We start from the raw sequence: 17,675 nt of genomic DNA on the forward strand, positions 1-17,675 counted from the left end.
TAATGCTGTTCCAATGAGGAAGAGCAAAACTTTGCAGTCTGTGCTTTTTTTCTCTTTCCTCCATTACCATTCCTTAAAAACTGAAAGAAAAGCCTGTCCTTCTCCACCAACACATGGCTGCCTAACACCTACTTCCTTCTGTGCATTGCAAAGACCAGTTCAATAGTTTACAAACACACCGTTTTTCTTAGAAAGGAATATATATATATATATATATATATATATATATATATATATACGCACATACACACATAATACATTTGCAGAAGTGTGTGCAGAGTTGCCAAATGACAACTATCAGACTTAGAGAGGTGCCACCAGAAAGGCAACATAGAACTTCTTGTAAGGCACTTCAAAGGGCCAGGCAAACACTTGTTGGTCATTTGCCCAAGAGCAGAAATAGGCCAGCTCCAGGTCCTCACTGGCACCAGTGTAAAAAGTCTTCCTTCTCACCCCCACAAATCTTGAGATGTATATCTGAGAAAGCTGACTGCAAACTTTGATTTTGCTTGCCTTACAGTCTGAAGGATGGAGGGTGCACAATGAAAAGGCACAGATGGGTCATTTGGAGGGGCAGATTTTCAGCACTCACTGGCCAATTTGGGGAACTCACCATCCCAAGGTGCCAGCGAAGATCATGTTCTGAAGGCCACACAAATCTCTCGGGAACAAGCGAATGAATCCACATTTCCCCTAACTGCAAGATGTGTCTTATCCCCACCTTCTTTCCCAACTAAGAATGGCCTGTGCTTCCCTGTACACACCTGCAGCAGTTCCTGCACAATGCCCATAGTCCACGTGTTCCAGAGTACAAGGAGAAGGCACAAAAGCACTTTCGACTACACGTAAGTAGAACCCTCTCTCTCCTCCCTGGCTTCTTCTCTTCAGACTTCTCTGCATGGTAAAAACATCCTCCCTGCCTCAAGTGACTGCAGCCGGCTGCCCTCAAAGTCCCTTCAGGCCAGGAGCCCCAGGAAGGGTTCCTTCCTCAAGGCCTGCACTGGTGCACACTTGGGCATGTGTGGCCTCCAGTTTGCGTGGGGCCAGGGCAAGACTCTTCCCTCCAGCCAGGCAGGCTGGCACAGAGCAGCACACTGCTTTCAACTTAAAGGGAACCCAAATTAAAACTGCAAAGTGAGTATTAATTATCCTGGCATGAGCAGGCTGCAAACACATGCTGATGCAGTGCTCTTGCCTCTGGTCAAACCGCTCCAGCTGTGGAAGCCAAGCGCAGGAAGTGGGTGTATTATGGGAGGTATGTGTGAGAAAAGAGGATTATGGCACTGGGGACTGGGAGAAAGAACGGGTGCCAGGTTCCCACAGCCACGTAAACAAAGGGGTGCAGGGAGAAACAGTGGTGAGCCTGAATGCAATGGTAAAAGATGTGCTTGATCTACCATCTTGGACTTGAAAGTCCATTAGAGTAAGATAGTGGCAGAGCCACTGTGACCCTCCAGCTGTCTTCTACCCTTCTCTCTGTCTCTCTCTGCACCACCATACAGGTATAACAAAAAAGCTACCAAATCCATCCTTCAGTGGCATGTGACTTGCCACCTCAGGAGCCCCTTCTTAGCCATGCACCCCAGCTCCTGAACTACAGCCACCTTGTCCATTCTACATCTCCTCTCCCTTGCCCCTAAACCAGACCCACAACCCAGGCCATACTGCAAACACAAGGGCAAAACTGAAAACAGGATCATAGGACCCTGATTCACCAATCAATCACTGCTTTCCAGTGCTGTATGGATCAGGAAACTCTCAATGACTCCTGAGTATCTATTCCGCAAGCACTTACATGGCTAAATGGGTTTAGGGGCATACATGGCATGAATTTATGAAAAGCAGGAAGCAACGAAAATTCTTTTATTTAATGGAACAGAGTAAAGAGACATGGATGTCCTTCCTCAAGCTGCTATGGAAGGTCTGAAGGCTAGTTAGCCTTTGCCATAAAATCCAATAAGGGCAGTGCTAAATAAAACAATGTCTGGAGCCAGATATTTGGGATAGTTTTTAAACAGACAGAGGCATTTCCACCTCAGCTAGACTGTATCCCTCACCACACTGTCTTCTTTCACAAATTACAAGACCTTACATTCTCTAGGGCCAGCCATCAATATACAGATCATCAGTTGGCAGTTCACTGGCTTGACTGAGAAAAACATGGGAGGGGGCTGGTTTCCCCAGAAGGCCAACAGATATTCATGCCCTTACTTCACAGAGGACATTCTCCATTTTGTTCAGCAGGGAGTTGCCCATTATCTGGAGAAAAACAGCTGTCTAGGCAACTAGAGTGCTAAAAGCTCCATGAGGGGACTCTGCCCAGCAAGTAATCCAAGGATGTGACTGGCAAGGGAGGTGAGCCTCTCTTGCTGCTTCTAGAGGGCAAGATTTGGTTTAGACACTTGGACACATACTAAACACAACCAGGAGTGACAGACAAACCATCAACAAACTGCCTGGGATATCAGAGCTGTTTAGACTGCATGGTATGGTATGAACAAAGATGCAGCTGAAAGAATGTGGTCTGGAGATCAAAGCCCATTTTCTGGTTTCTCTGTTTAACTCTGAAACTGTAATCATGGTATTTTTCTTCTGCTTATTTAACAATGCTTGCAAAGCACCTTGGGAATCTACAGTGAAAGGGATAACATGTACATACACACAGAAAGAATATTCTGACTTGTGAAATCTTCACTGCTTACCATGCAGCCAGAAGCAGGCTTGCACCTAATGTTGCTTTGTCAACTTGTATGCCTCATATTTATGAATATCTCAGGTCTCTGCCATGACATCTCAGCCCAGCATATCTCCTGCTCAGCTCTAAGCTGAGAAGGCCCCCTGTTTTAGGAGGAAATCCAGCACATTACTGCGTTGGTCTTTTAGGCTGCAAACATGAGAGATAAGAGTCAGGGAAGTCATTCCAAGGATCTGGCCACTGTTCAAGCAGAGGATGTTCTGAAGAACTGATAAGATCAAGGCAAGAGTACAAGCGGTTTATATTCCAATTTAAAATTCTTATTTTATTTTTTACATAGCAGAAAACACCTCTCTGATCAGGCAGATTATCAGATTGGCCTTGATATCCTTACTTTCTGCCTGTCCCAACAAGAGCTCTCAAGACAGCCAGGGGCTCACCAGTTGTGTATTCTACCCACCTACCACACCTGAAATAAGCCCAGCTGCTGCCCCTGAGCTGAGCTCCATCCATCTCTTTCAAAGACTACATGCAGGAGTTCGTGATGGAAGAACAAGGTACATGACTAAAGTGGGAGCCTTACCCCAAGAGCGTCTGGACAACCGAAGACTTGTGATACTACACATAGATTCTGGAAGATGAGTCTCTGCATTCTGCAGAGCTGCTTGCATCTGATCAAGCGAGGTCAAGGGCTGAGGAAGTCCTATAAACACATGCTCATACAGTTATCCTCCTTCCAGAGCTAAGGACATGCCTCCACATAACACTCGACCATGCACATGTGCTCTACTTGTTAAAATATACACATGAGCTCTTCTCACTCATACCTAACACCTTGCTTCCACTTACAGCCAAGACACTGGCTGACACATCGAGATATGAGCAATCATATCTGCATACAGATGCCTGCTTCACTGCTCAACACCTCTGCAGGCCCATGTCTATCCCTCACTTTGCACCAAAGCATGCTATGTTACACATGCATCCATTATGCACAAATCCATACTTCATACACACACTGTCACCTCCAATTTATCCCCACTTGCCTGCCCACAGGGCCTGATTCTCCTGTTCCATTATCCCTTACTTAGGGCGGACAGGCAGAGGGAGAGAAGGGAAATTTAATTACTGTTTTCTCCTCACTACAGGCCCTGACCTCTCACAGCAGTTACTCTCCAAAACATTTCAAACATGACTAAGCTGCTGCTGGTTTGTCGTATCTCAGTCTCATCACCTCACTTAAGAACTGCTCAGAACGTAGAAAGGCTGTAGCCTATTACCACTGGAAACTGAGGTACAAGGAATAAGGACAAGGTGGAATCTTAGCATTCAAACAGCATGCAGAAAAGCAGGAGCCAGCCTGGGTCACTTGCTCCAGAAAGGCTCCCAAGGACTACAAGCATTTCCAAGGACTGAAAATGTTCTGGTACCAGATGGTAATGACAGTGTTTCTCTATCTAAACCTCCTCAGTGAGCCTCTTCCAGAAGAAGGAGGAACAGCATAGATGGGATGATGCATGACAGTACATCGCTTTGTGCCCAGCAAAGCCCTGAGACATCAAGATAATAAAAATATCAGCCAGGAAGAGTGTATTTTTAAGAGCACGTGTTATCTTACAACCACACGTGACACTGTCTTCAGCAAAAATAGCATGAAAATGTTTTACTGACATCACAGTGCTAAGCATGTCTACTATCTGGTTGGTCACTTTTCCCTGCAGTGTGAGGGTTACGGTGACAATAAGGCATGCATAATGTAGCAGAATACAGCAAGAAAACAGAGAGAATCTCTGATTCAAATCCTTTGCTAAGTAAATAAATAAATAAAATAAAAATTATGAGGCAGCATTGCTTCTCTGCCTGCCTGTTCCTCAAATCAGTTCATTCACTGTATCTCCATCCATTTCTACTCTGTTTGGATGTGGCTGCCTACCTAAACTGCACACTCTTTACCTGTGCTGAAACAGGAGCACTGTACACCAGGACTTCCCAGGGCTATAGCAACACAAGCAACAAACTGATTCACATGGTGATATTTCCCATTCAGACATGCAGATAGTTGTCAGGTTCTTCCTATAATTGCTCAACAACCCATTTATGAGGATATCTCTCTCCATTTCTTCAACCCCCACTACACCAGCAGAGTCATGACACCAAAACTCTGTTAGCAAACAGAGCAATAGAGAACCAGGCTTATAACCCGTCCTTCTGCTATCATCCTTTACACAAAGCCGTATTTAGTAGGGCTTCAGGTGAGCCCTCCCAAAGTGTGCTACAATCTCTGGTGTGCCTTAAGTTACTGAGTGCTAGGGAAAAAGCCAAAAATCATAGAATGAGGCTGGCAGGTGCCTGTGGAGTAGGCATCTAGTTCAAAGCCCCCATTCTGAGAGTGGTTAGTACTGACACGTTACCCAAGGCCATGTCCAGGCATGTTTTGAGTATTGTCAAAGAGACTTCACAAGCTCTCTGGGCAACATGAATTTCCTGTGTTTTAGTTAGTGCCCATTATCTCTTGACTTTTCCCAGCTCACCACTGAGAAGGAACCTTGAGCCAAGCATGTATCTCACTGGCTGAACTGAGGTTTCCCTTTGTGTGGCAAGGACAGCAACATCCTTCAGAGGTATATATCTCTCTCAGCTGTTTCCAGAGCAGAGGCACCTCAGCAAGATATTTGGCTGGGGGCCTGCTGCCTCCTCCCTAAGCTGTGTACACAAAAGTGGGCACTTGAAATCATTGAAAAACAGAAGCAAAAATGCTCCTCCACCCAGCACCTTTGTTACCACGAGGGATCAATTGGAGACTGAAGTATCATTTGCTATTGTCATGGAAACTGCACGAACAACTCAGGTAGCAACACACTGTACCAGCTCAGCAAGGCTGGCCAGAGAACGTGGATGCTGTGCCATCTGTCAGAAAGGTGTGCTCTCCATTTCTGCTGTTTATTTTAGCGTGAGCTGACAGGAGCTCAGTGGGGAGGCAAAGGGATCATTCTGTCTCTGATATTCTTCGGAGGCATACAGAAAGCAGCAATAACAAGCTCACGGTGCTGAGGGAAACAATGCTGAGGTGCCCCTGAAATCCCAGGGGCTGCAGGACTACTAGCAGCAGCAGTACTAAAGTTAACTGCAGCCTGGGGACACCCAGGAAAAGAAAAAAAAAATAACAAGGAAAGTACGAGGGACAAGTTTGAAAGGAAGGCAGTAAATACACTGGAGTAAAACACAACAGTTGCATTAGCATAGGTCTGAAGGACAGGTACCGTCTGGGGAATGCTCAGAGGACACAGGAGGAAACAGCTTGAGTGAAAACAATTCAGGCAGCTGCACCATAGAATACAAAGCAGACTGGGATCAATCATACATCAGAAGCATCAGGTTATGATGGAGCTCGATGACAGGACTGAAGTGCTATAGCTGAATGCCTATGAGGGGTGAGAGAAACACCACTCGGCTGTGTACAAGGCTCTAGGCCAGTCCTACATGCTTCTCCTCTCAATAATAGTCACCCACAAAGTGGTGACGGGCAAGGGCACCCAACTGCATGCATACAAACAGTAGCAAAATGCCAACAAAAGCATCAGTCTCTGGAGGGTCCTCATTTGCTATTCACCCCTCTTGCAAGGTATCCTTGCTAGCTATAATTACTATATAGTAGTTTCACTGCAAAATTCTTCACTCCAAGCTGGTTTTGTTCACATATCACAAATATGAGAAGGATCATGTGGAACTCTGTAGACTTAACTACTTGTTTTGGCTGCAGTGTACAAGGCCACACAACTCCCTGCAGTTCCACACAGCACTGACTGAAAAAGAGTCAAGGTAACCACAGAAGAGACAGGTTGGCTGAAGAGTCAGGGGATGCCATACTAGGGGCAAAGCCTAAGGAGGTGCAAACAGCATGACATGGAAGAAACCCAGACCTGCTTTGTTTGTGCGCACACAAGAATGGGAGATGCTCAGACACTGCAGTGTCATCCTAGCTGTAAAGCCATCCAAGCAATCTAGACTAGCACTCTCATCTGGATCTCATCACCCATCCCACATCCCGTGCAGTTCTGCTGACACCAGTGCAGCACATAACTACAGTCCTTGTCTATAGACAACCTACCAATACCTCTCATCCATGTCAAGCATCACTGGATAACCTGTATCAACAGTTTTGCTCAAGAAGGATCCAAATGACACTCTACAGGACAGCTATGAATAACTGTATGAGCTCATAGCATGAGATGAAGGGTTTCTCTCCCATGAAGCAGGAACCCATGGTCTCTAAAATGGAAAATATTATAAGCTTAATTAGCACCCAACCTAAAACTGCAGCTACCATTTATCCTCCAGATTTGTAACTTTTCTTACGCAGCTGATCAAGCCAAAGGAGCCTCCAGAGATAATCTTCTGGGCACAGGTTTTCAAGGACTATCACCACATTCAGAAATATGTGGAAAGACGAAGAAGTGCACCACAAAAGGGCAACTTACACGAATTTTAATAACTCTAGTCTTCATTCCACAATTCTTCTTCAGCAGCATCTTCTGAAAGAGAAGTAGAATCCAGGGATTAGTAGCAGTAGCATGAGGGAGCAGAGAGAGAGAGGTTGTAGTTAGTCTCTCTTTATTAATGCCTAATTACCAAACAAGATGTATAGATGGGTGGATGGTTTAAGTGAGATATGAAAGACAAGACTGTATGAATCCCAGAAGGGGCCATCAAGGAATCAGCCTAAACTGAGATTCTCTTGCCCAACTTAGACAGTCCTCCAGCAGGGGCCAATGCATCATGTTTCAAAAGAAAGTACAAGCAATGCCACAGAGAAAGAAATGAAACAACTGCTGAAAAGAAAGTTTCTTCCTAATTTCTGTTAATTAGTGGCTAGACTCTGCCCTGAAGCAGGTGAAGTTGTCTTCCTTTTATGAAGAAAAAACTAGTCCGTTTAATGTATATGTGGATGTTCCCATTATTTAACAGCAATCTTCATTATGTTTATTTATTTAGAATTACTAAATGAAGCAAAAGAACCTGCCCACAGCCCTAAATCCCTTTGCTATATACTGAAGAGCCATTAAAGCTGTCATAACATGAACCGCACAACTTAGCAAACAGGATATACCTAAAACAGTAATTACTCTGTGTAATTGCAGAAATAAACAGGTGAGATGCAGTTCTATCCCAGCTCTGAAGCAGCACTTTCAAAGCTGGCAAGTGAACAAAATCATTCCTTCCCCTCAGAAACAAACAAACAAGCACAACAAAACCCTCAAAGTGGAAAAACAAGGTTTGAAACCACATTCTCCATTAAAAGTACTTCAACTACACTGTTCATAGTTAAAATCTTATTGATGGGGATACATCAGACAAGAGATTCTCTGTCAGCTTTTGAAAGAAATAACATTTTCCTAGCTGCTGTTTTCTACCTTTCCAGTTGGAAAGCTATGTGATGTGAGGAAAACACTTCCCTCCCCAAAACACGCTTTAATAAAGCAGCGTGTTTCTCTTAATTACATTAATAAGACAGAAAACTTAGGGAAAAACACCCTCCTACTAACACTGACAGTAAATATTAAGCCCTTACTGCTTCCTTGTTCCTTTCATTTCAAGTCTTCCTGCTTTATCCAGTTAAAAGAGGGGGAAAAAAGTAACAGTAAAGGACTAGAAACTCAAGCTTAAAAAAAAAGAAACACAACAAAACACACACATAAAGCAACTCTACCTCCAAATTCAGAAGAAAACATCAAACCCAAACAAACCAACTGGCAACAGTGCCCAGAAGAACACTTTTTTTATAGTAGAAAGTACTTGTGCAGTGGGAATCCCGCTCCTCCAATAGCTTCTGCCATTCTATGCTCCACAAATGCATCTTTGCAGAGCTAATCTACACAGTTTCCCCTAAGCTGAAAAGGGGGATGGACACCCACCCACCACTGCTACTCAGATCTAAAATCCAGTCCTCAGCACACTCTGTATGTCTAGCAAGCACATCTTGCATCCTGTGGAGGTGTACTCTGAGGACTGAGGAAAGTACAAACATGCACAGGAGCAAAGGTAAGTGCTGCAAGGATATCTGCATTTTTTCTTTTGAGGCTTTTACTAGTAAATCCCAATCTCACTTCTTTTAGTCATCAAAAGGCTCACTTGTGGTCATACCTGATGCCTCTGCCCCTCAGTCTGACTCAGAAGCACAGGCTGCCATGTCAGCACAGACCCAGGGTTTCTAACCAGAAAGGACTCAACACGTCTCTGCACAAATCAGGTAAGCTAGACAACAAAAGCCACAAGCCCGCTGGTGGGATAAAACATGCAAGAGAAAGTGAAGTCAGGTAATGAACTTCATCAGAACTCATGGTGACAATCCCTGCCATTTGGGGGAAGAACTCTGTCACAGCAGGACACATCCTGTCATACCATTTAACTACAACTTGGAAACCAGTACAGTTGTGTAAACTCCACTTCTTCAGACAGCTGTAGAGCTCACCTTCACAGTACTTGGATGAACCCCCAAGGATGGAGAAGCAAGGCAGCGGCATTGCATTCTGCAGTGCCTCAGAAGCACCACAGGATCCCCTGGTGAAAGCAGAAAGGCATAATACTTTCCAATGCCTAGCAAGGTCCCATACTCAGGTCCCCTTATGACTCCATGAGGGTGCCACAAAACACACTATTTCCCAACTACACATTAGCAGAAGCATCAAGACCTTAAATATATTCACTGGGCCTCTTATCAGGACAACTAGAGAGGAACAACAGAGATAGTAATTACACCTTTTAGAAGAGATGACAAAGACTGACTGAAAAGTCTAAACGAGCTGTGGGTGGATGACAACCAGCCAGACTCTAATAGGAGGAATTTAAGTGTTCAGCTGTATCTGAAGTCCTACGCTTCTGGCAGAAAACAGAGGTGCTCCTTTCACCGATGCTGTCATGCCAAACCTTAATGGTATAAGGATCTTAACGCCATTTGCTACAGTTCAAGCATACTGCATTGTGTAGTAAGAACAAGATGCTCTACGAAACAGATAGTGTTAGTTGTAATCTCCAGTGTGCTATTTGATAGAGTTGATACTAAAATCCAAATATGACACCCCCCCTCCCCCCATCTGCAGGTTGTAAATGTGGAGCCCAAACCTCAGCAGAGGAAGCCCTCTTGAATAGTTGGGTTCTCCTGTTACTACTTAAACTGGAAGTATGGCAAGACCCCTGATGCTGCACTCTTCCAGCTTCACTGCAAGTCCAAGAGTCAGTCAGAAGTAAAAAAAAAAACAAAGCCAAAAAAAAAAAACTAAACTAAACAAACCAGCAGGAGGAACAGAAGGGACGGGGAACAAGCAAGCCACATGATCCTGCAGCTCAGAATGAATAAACAGAAGGCCAGTTACTGAATGTTATTCTATCTAACCAAATTGCTTCCACCTCACTTGCAGCCACACGCTCTCTGTGCCCAGCTTTACAAAACATAAGCAACGCATCTTTGTAGGGCTTTCCATCGCTTGGTTTTCCCTTCCCTTGCCAAATCTGAGCAGAATTTTGGAGAAGGAAGCTACAACGCTGTAGTGCCTAGCAACAGCTGGGGACTTTCCACAGCAGCCTCTCCTCATCCTCCCTCTGGAACTGGGGAACTGAGACGAAGCAACTCATTAACTCCTATTTACATAGATACAGGCAGAGCTGAAATAACATTTATTTGGCTACATGAATTGCAGTAGCCTACAGCCAAGGGGAACAGCCCATAAAAAAAGGTGACACATTCAGTTTATTAATCAGCTTAGTAACCCTGGGATTATTCCTAACTCTCAGGCCAACCTGGAAAAGCACGTTTGTTTCCCCACTTTTCAAGAGCTATGACAAGAAGAGCAGAGATTTGCCGAAGGTCATGGAGAATGTTAGTAGCAGAGCTGAGAATAAATTGTAGGCTTTGATTTCTGAGATCCTTTCTTCCACCTGCAATAAAAGAAATGGAAGAAGAAGAGAGGCAGCGCTTGTACTCAGCCTCTCTTTCAATTAAAAAGTCCCTCCCACCGGTCTCAGACAGAAGTGTTGGCATCACAGCTGAAACCTACAACCTGGGAGCACTATTATTCACATGGCAGAAAGTTTGTTTTATGATCTGCCATTGTTTCTACTTAAAAGAAGGAAATGACACGACTAAGGAAATGTGGAAAGTTTTTTTTTGAAGGCACAGGAGTTAACGCTTCACTCTAAAAACACATTTGAACTGGAACATGTTAGGGATAAAGTCACAGAAAACAGCAGAATCAGTTCAGGATAAGAACCCTCCCACCCATTCCACCTCCTGTTACACAAATGCTCTCTGCTCATAACCCAGCGACTCCCTCCCTCTTGGATCTGGATCTAAAAAGAAGCTGCAGGAATTAGAAGCAATCACTTGGAGGGTTACATGTTTACTGAAGAACACACTGTAATGAGCCCCTGAGCCGGTACGCACAGCTTTGTGGCATGTCACCACTCCATCAAAATACCACACCGACAGCAGAGACGAACCATCACCCCTGCCTCACTCAGAGCACAGCCCTCTCATTCAGTCTCATTGCAAGAAAAACTTGCAGCCAGGCAGCAGCTCTTGAAGCCCTCTAACATCAGTTTGAACAGTTACAAACCTAAGCCAGACAGCGAGTGCTGCACACACGTCCTTGCTTATACAAACTGCAGCATCACACAGATGACTGCAAGATAGATTAGCAAACAAAGCATATTGACATCATTACTGCAAGATCCTTCTAGGAACAGTGCAACCCTCAAGACGGGGGAATTTATGCCATGCTACTCAGGCTCAAAATGAATATTTATGACTCTGGCTTCCAAAAGTTCAAAATCAGGTACCACAGCTTGATTTTCAAATATTTAGGAGCCTGGTCAATTGCTGGAATCAGTGTATAGTACAAAGTATCAACCTGTATATCTGTATATTAGTAAACACCTTTCACCTCACACCTCCTTTTTATATACACACTTCTGTTTTTATAATGGTGTCATTTTTATTATCTCCACAGGACAAAGCAATGCCTCTGTTGCCTGATTCCACTTGTAGCTTTAAACCTAAGGGCCTATAAGCTGTTGGATGCAGCTTAAGTATTATTTTTCCACACCAGTTTAGTTGATTCGGTGCAAGAGTGCTTAGAAACTTTCAGTGCAAGTTAACCCGTCATTTAATCTACATTAAATCAGCTTCAAACTCCATATACTGATACACAATCACCTTGTTCCAACTTAAAGATTTTGAAGGGCTTTTCACTTCTTTAATGGAAACGATTTCAAAGCAATAACCAAATAAGACTGTTTAGCAAGTATGCTACAACTTAACTTCAAGCCAGGCTTCTGGGAGTACATTAAGCTGAAGGAACAACAAGGCAGTCAAAGCTTGAGTGTCTATCACAAAGAACACAAATATAGAAACAGACAGATGATGTGGCTTTGTTTGGAAAAAAGAACTGAAAGAGGAAAAACTACAAAGCCACAGGAAACATTACAACACACATAAACTGCACTCTCGAGCAGAAGGCTGAAGCAGGAGGAGTACAGGAAGGAAGAAACCATGTCCAGCAATGGTTTCTCCATGAAAGACCAAAACCAACAGAACCTCAACAAACCAGCTTTGTGACCCAAGAAGGGAATGGCAGGAGGTCACAATATGCTTCTTATAACAGGAAGTGAAATAGACACCAGTGCAGAAGCAACACTGCATGCGCTCCAGCCCAGTGCCACAGCAGGTGAAGGCACCAACATGGCCAGAGTAGTGCATCATGTGGCCCTTCCTCCTGGGAAGGCGTGCAAGAGCTGGAATCCTGTTTGACCTCCTCTCCAGCAGCCCCAAAGCCAAATTTTGGCTGTATTCTGCCTGCTATGCCTAGGGAAAATTAATGTGCAAAGCTGAAGTGCAGCTGCAGTGGGCAGAGGGTGTTCAGACCCTGAGCAAAGTGGATGCCACCTGCCCCAGTCCCACCACGTGGTACAGAGTGGCCAGCCCCAATAGGCCACAGGGGCAAGAGGCTTCTGAATTAAAAGAAAGGGACTGGCTACTCCCAGTGGTAACACTCCCATAAGTGAGGCATGAAACCCTACAAGCCCCAAGTTGAGCCCAGCAACAAGGCTGAAGCTTCCAACACATCCTTTCTACAACAGCTCCAGCCATCTTTTCACAAAACCACCACTGCCCAGTGCAGACATCTCCCATCCAAGCAAATGGTGCTGAGCCACTGGCCCAGATAGCAAGGGAACCAGACTACAGCTCCAGTCATTTCCCTTATACGGTAACAGTTGCCCCGCAAATACAAAGCCAGGTATTCCCTTCTGATCAGCTTAGGAAGACAGCAAGCAGAAGACTTTTTAAGTTGTTTTATAGACTGATGTCAGGCTTTCTATTTAAATTCCTTGGTACAGGAAGCTACTTGGTGCAGCTATGAGATGAGCATCACCTCTTAAGTCTGTGTTATAAAAGCAAGAAAAAAGGGTAGGTCATCAGCTGTATAGCTGTGCAGAAAAGCAACTCCAGCTGGCCGTAGACCAGAGTCAGGGGTATAGCACAGGGACTTGCAGGCACCACCAGGTGCACAAATTAGCTATCTTGCAATTGGAGTGTTCAGGCTCCCAAGCACACATGACTTTAATCAGCAGAAAAACAAGGAGGCAAGGCCTTTCTAGCTGTCACCTGAGGTTGCTCTGCATGAATATTACCACCCCCCCCACGCAGCCTTCAACCAGGGATGCCCTGTGCCAAGGCAGCACCCACATGTGCAAGACTACCACAAAGGTCCCACCCATCTCTGCAGTTGGGCAGCATTAGGAAAGCTCCATTTCATCTACAGCCTTAAATCACAACTATCATCTGTCAGAAGCTGGACACTGCTCCACCAGAAGTTAAGCAGCCTCTAAAATACAAGCAGCACTCTAAAATACAAGTCAACCCAGGCGGTTTGGCCAGCAGGCTCTTCCTACGAAAACAAACTCCAGCATCCAAAGGCTGTAAATTTTGTGGTGATACTCTGGAATATCCTGAAAAGCCTCTGAACTTTCTAGAAAGTTATTTCTATTTCATATTCCATGGAATTAGTCACTAAAACGTACTTTCTTTTTTGTCATTCTTCTCTTCAAGCTGAAACTCCTTCTAAGCATTAACACATTTACTCTGTGAACACCATTATAAAGGGCCCCCACTTCTAACAGATGGAGGAGCCCCAGTTTTCCAGGCAACACCCCTGGCCAGCAAACACTATGAACCCAACGCCTCTATTTTAGTGTAAACACTGACTGCTTAGTGCCTCTGCACAGAGAAAATGCTGATTACCAAGAGGTGGCTAAGAATAAATTCAAACTTGAAAAAAACAACACAAAACCTTACAAAAATGTGTACTATGGGGGACTTGTCAGAGATCATACACCATGAAAATCACAACAAACAAACAATAAGTGTCCACAAAATCCCCTCCAGCACGGTGCCATTAGTCACTTTATTTGGTGCATTACTGGGAGGCACTGAATTGCCACTACTAATTACAGGTCAGTTTTAACTACATGTACAGTACATCTTCCCACTCCCTAGACAAGAGCAAACCAGTCACATCTAAATTGGGATAGATGCATAAATGATTGCTACGGAGTGGCACCTAATGCTCAGGGCAATGCCTGCTGCAGAAAGATCTGAGTCAAAGCCTGGCCAGCAAGGTCTGCCACCTGGCAGCACAACTGAATTCCCACCACTCCCAAGGCCCAGGGAGCAGATAACATTATTCTGCTTACAATCTGCTCTTTGAAGCTCTCTCTCTGAATATCACACTAGAGCCACAGCTAATGCAAACACTGTTACCTACTTACACAATTATGGCCTACACAAACAAGACTTCTCGCCTGTCTGTAGATGACTCTGGTTTTCTACTGCTCCTTGGTCATCTTTGTGGCATATGGTTTCTAAATATGCTCTGGATCCATATGGAAGCCCCATCTCCCTAAACAATAAGCCAGATTTGCCCTGGCACTTCCACCACTAGCCCTTTGATTTGAATGTGGGGATAGGGGAATGGAACACTATATAGATGCTCATCTCTGGCTCAGCCGCCACTTCCCCTGCTGGTCTGGCAGAGTCTGAGTCTGCTGATCTGCAGGGTACATCAGATGGTTCATCTATTCACTCCCCGCCAATCCTAAATCCCTTGCTGAGTTTTCTTTGAGGCCTGAAAAAAAAATAAAAATAAAAATAATAAAAAAAAAAAAAAAGCAGAACTCCATTTGTTCAGGAAATGGACCTGACTGAAAACTCCAGCATCTGTGGAGTAACAAAAATAATAAGAAGGTGCAGGATTCATTAATTCCCTATCACTCACCCATACACACCAAAGCTACTGGAGCTCAAACGCTGGGCTCACCCCTCCTGCTCACTAGAGCTTAGGAGGGGAGGAAGGGTTTGGTTTCACAGCTGGCAGGCGTGGTAGTAGCTCCTGAGAAAAAGCTCACAAGGATTTAAATTCAGAGTTGCCAATGTGACCGTTTCCTTCTTTCACTCCCAGCTTTGGCTCCAAAGCTGTCCACAGGGAACATCCAGTCTAGTCTAACATATCATCTGATGTCTCTATACTTTGTCTCACTTTTGCAGCTCCAACTTGTGACCATTAACCAGAGCCTTGTCTTGGATGCGACTCCAAAGCCCTCCTTCCCCACAGACTTTTTGCCATAGGCAGAGCGAGGGCAGAAGGCACTCTGCCTCCTGCAGCACCACTGGAGGCTCAAAACAAGCAGTCTCAGCCCCTCCTGATGCTCACTGTTCAAACCCTGCCTCCTCAGTGTACCAAGAAGGGGTTAAATCATTAGCACAAGTCAAGCCATAGAATAAACAGAGTTTCCTGTGAGCAGGAAGACAGAGAGGGCTCTGAAAAATCACACAGCTGTATAGCCTGGGAAAGAAGTAAAAAGCAAGAAAAATTAGTGGAAGGTACAGACTTGTCAGATGTGACACTGCAAAGACACAAAGAGGAAGAAAACTCAGAGAGGGCCATTCCATTCCCAAGGGACATGGGCACACCAGAGAGTGTCCCTGATGCTCTACCAGCACCCTCAGCTAACTGAGAACATGACCGTGTCCTCCCTCCAATGGCTCTGTGGTTTCACAGGCCAGCCACAGGGCCCCCCCCACACCAGCCAGCCAACAGCATGAACATCTGGAGCAGCAGGTTTCAAGAATAGCGCTCACTCTCACAGGTTCTGCCCAGCAGAGAAAAGCAGAGCTAACAACTGTTTTGGGGCTCTCGACTTTTAAGCCAATTCCTTCACAATTTTACAGCCATCCTGAATGTTTTAGATGGTGATATCAAGTGCCTGTGGTTAAAAGGATATGTGACCTTGAATGCCTGCCCACCAGCCCCCAAACCTGGCTAACTACACCCTTTAAGACAAAGGCACTTTTATGGAGGCGTATGAAAAAAGTACTGTATCCACCTCTAATCCACCACAGAAGACGGCCAGCAGAGATCAGTGGGTTTGTCTGGGCAGAACCTGAAACACACACCTGTACCACTGATTCTTAGAAGACTGCTCTTAGTGGATCTCCTCAGAGCAGAGCAGCACAGGATACACTCACTGCTCTAAACTATCTCAAGTGGCACTGATGGCACACATAGCCCGTTCTTTATAATGAAACTCCAGAGGTGACCTGGAATCGTCTCCATCATCTCTGCAGCTAAGCACAGCAAAGGACGCCATTCCTTGGCAACCCTTGCCCTGAGTTCAAGCCAGTGCTGCCAACAGCACATACAAAGCCAACTTTAAACAGAAAATACACAAGATCATATCTTCAGATGAGGACTTGGTTTCGTGGACAGCAGAGACGCTCTGAACAAGCCAAACACGGACTGACTGCATAAATAGCTCTGAGAAGCCAAAACAACCCTGCCTCAAAGAAAGAAACAAGCAAACATCCCAAGCCATGGGGCTGGCTCAGGCTCCACAGAGTCTGAACATAGGATACTGAGTCCCATTTCTTCCTATTCTAACACACGTGCATGTCATGTCAACACAGCTTATTTCAGCATCAACTTTCCTCATGACCATGCTTATTTGTGAGATCCCATTTGTTTGCAAGGACATGTGAAAATAATTTTACATAAGTAAGTACTATATTAGAAATTACAGGTCAGAAGACGATGAACAGACCAGAGAGACTTTCTCTTCTTTCTTTGGTCTTCATGTAAACATCCTGGAAATTGTAGTAGTAGAACCTTAATCACTACAGAAAGAAGTGATGAAGTAACCCAATCATTCTCAAATTTTCCACCTCACCATCTACATATCCCCCTGCTCTTCTGCTCTCTGCTGAGCCTCACATAGCAGCAGTGACAATCAGCCTCACATACACAGTTAGTGACAAGCAAACACTCTGAAGTGGCTGGCTAGCTAACAGGATAAAGGCCTCTTATTCCAGGGAGTTAATCCATTTATAAAGCATGTAATTAACCACTGTGCTCACAGAACGTTCTGCCCACCTATGACGTGAGCCAGGTCCCAGTGCAGCAGTCCCAACCCACACCTGCCTTGCATGCAGCACAGCACTGTACAGCTCACGGACCTTTGGGTTTGTGGGTTGTTTGTGGGACAAAACTCTGAGCTTGTGATAGAGTTTGAGCTACTAATTCTGATAGGGCAAGCCTGCATCAATGTGGGCAGCTTGCAAGGATTTCAGTGAAGCCCACATTCCCTGCCTGGTACTTTGTCCATCCTTCTAAGTAGGTAGGTAGCTCCCTTCATTGCTGGAGATGAGCACTCATGGACTTTGATACCCCACTGCATCCCCTCTATCCACATGTCCCAGGGCTGCATGTGGCTCTAGACAACACAGAATCCTCTCTAACATGAGAAGTGTACAACCAGTTCTTACACCCACACACTTCAGTGCTCAAGAGCTTCAGTATTTCCACAGGTCTGTGAGCACCAGCACAGGAGACACTTGCCAACTGTTTGAATGCCTCCTATGGAAAGTCAGTCATAG

General features: G+C 44.9%; 1 protein-coding gene across 3 annotated transcripts in view; it reads right to left on the minus strand.

Moving 5' to 3' along the window:
- LOC140250674 (uncharacterized) overlaps positions 1-17,675 on the minus strand; it is a 52,244-nt gene that overhangs the window by 7,872 nt on the left and 26,697 nt on the right. The window contains exon 4 of one of the 3 annotated variants that reach the window (XM_072333574.1): positions 7,174-7,224. The exons of 1 other annotated variant lie outside the window; for it this stretch is intronic. In XM_072333574.1, coding sequence (XP_072189675.1) covers positions 7,174-7,224 — 51 coding nt within the window. Of the gene's footprint in view, positions 1-7,173; positions 7,228-17,675 lie in introns of all 3 variants that reach the window. One more of the 3 variants, XM_072333573.1, reaches the window with a different exon arrangement.

The sequence above is a fragment of the Excalfactoria chinensis genome, chromosome 3, assembly GCF_039878825.1.
Source record: "Excalfactoria chinensis isolate bCotChi1 chromosome 3, bCotChi1.hap2, whole genome shotgun sequence".
In the NCBI taxonomy this organism is placed as follows: domain Eukaryota; kingdom Metazoa; phylum Chordata; class Aves; order Galliformes; family Phasianidae; genus Excalfactoria; species Excalfactoria chinensis.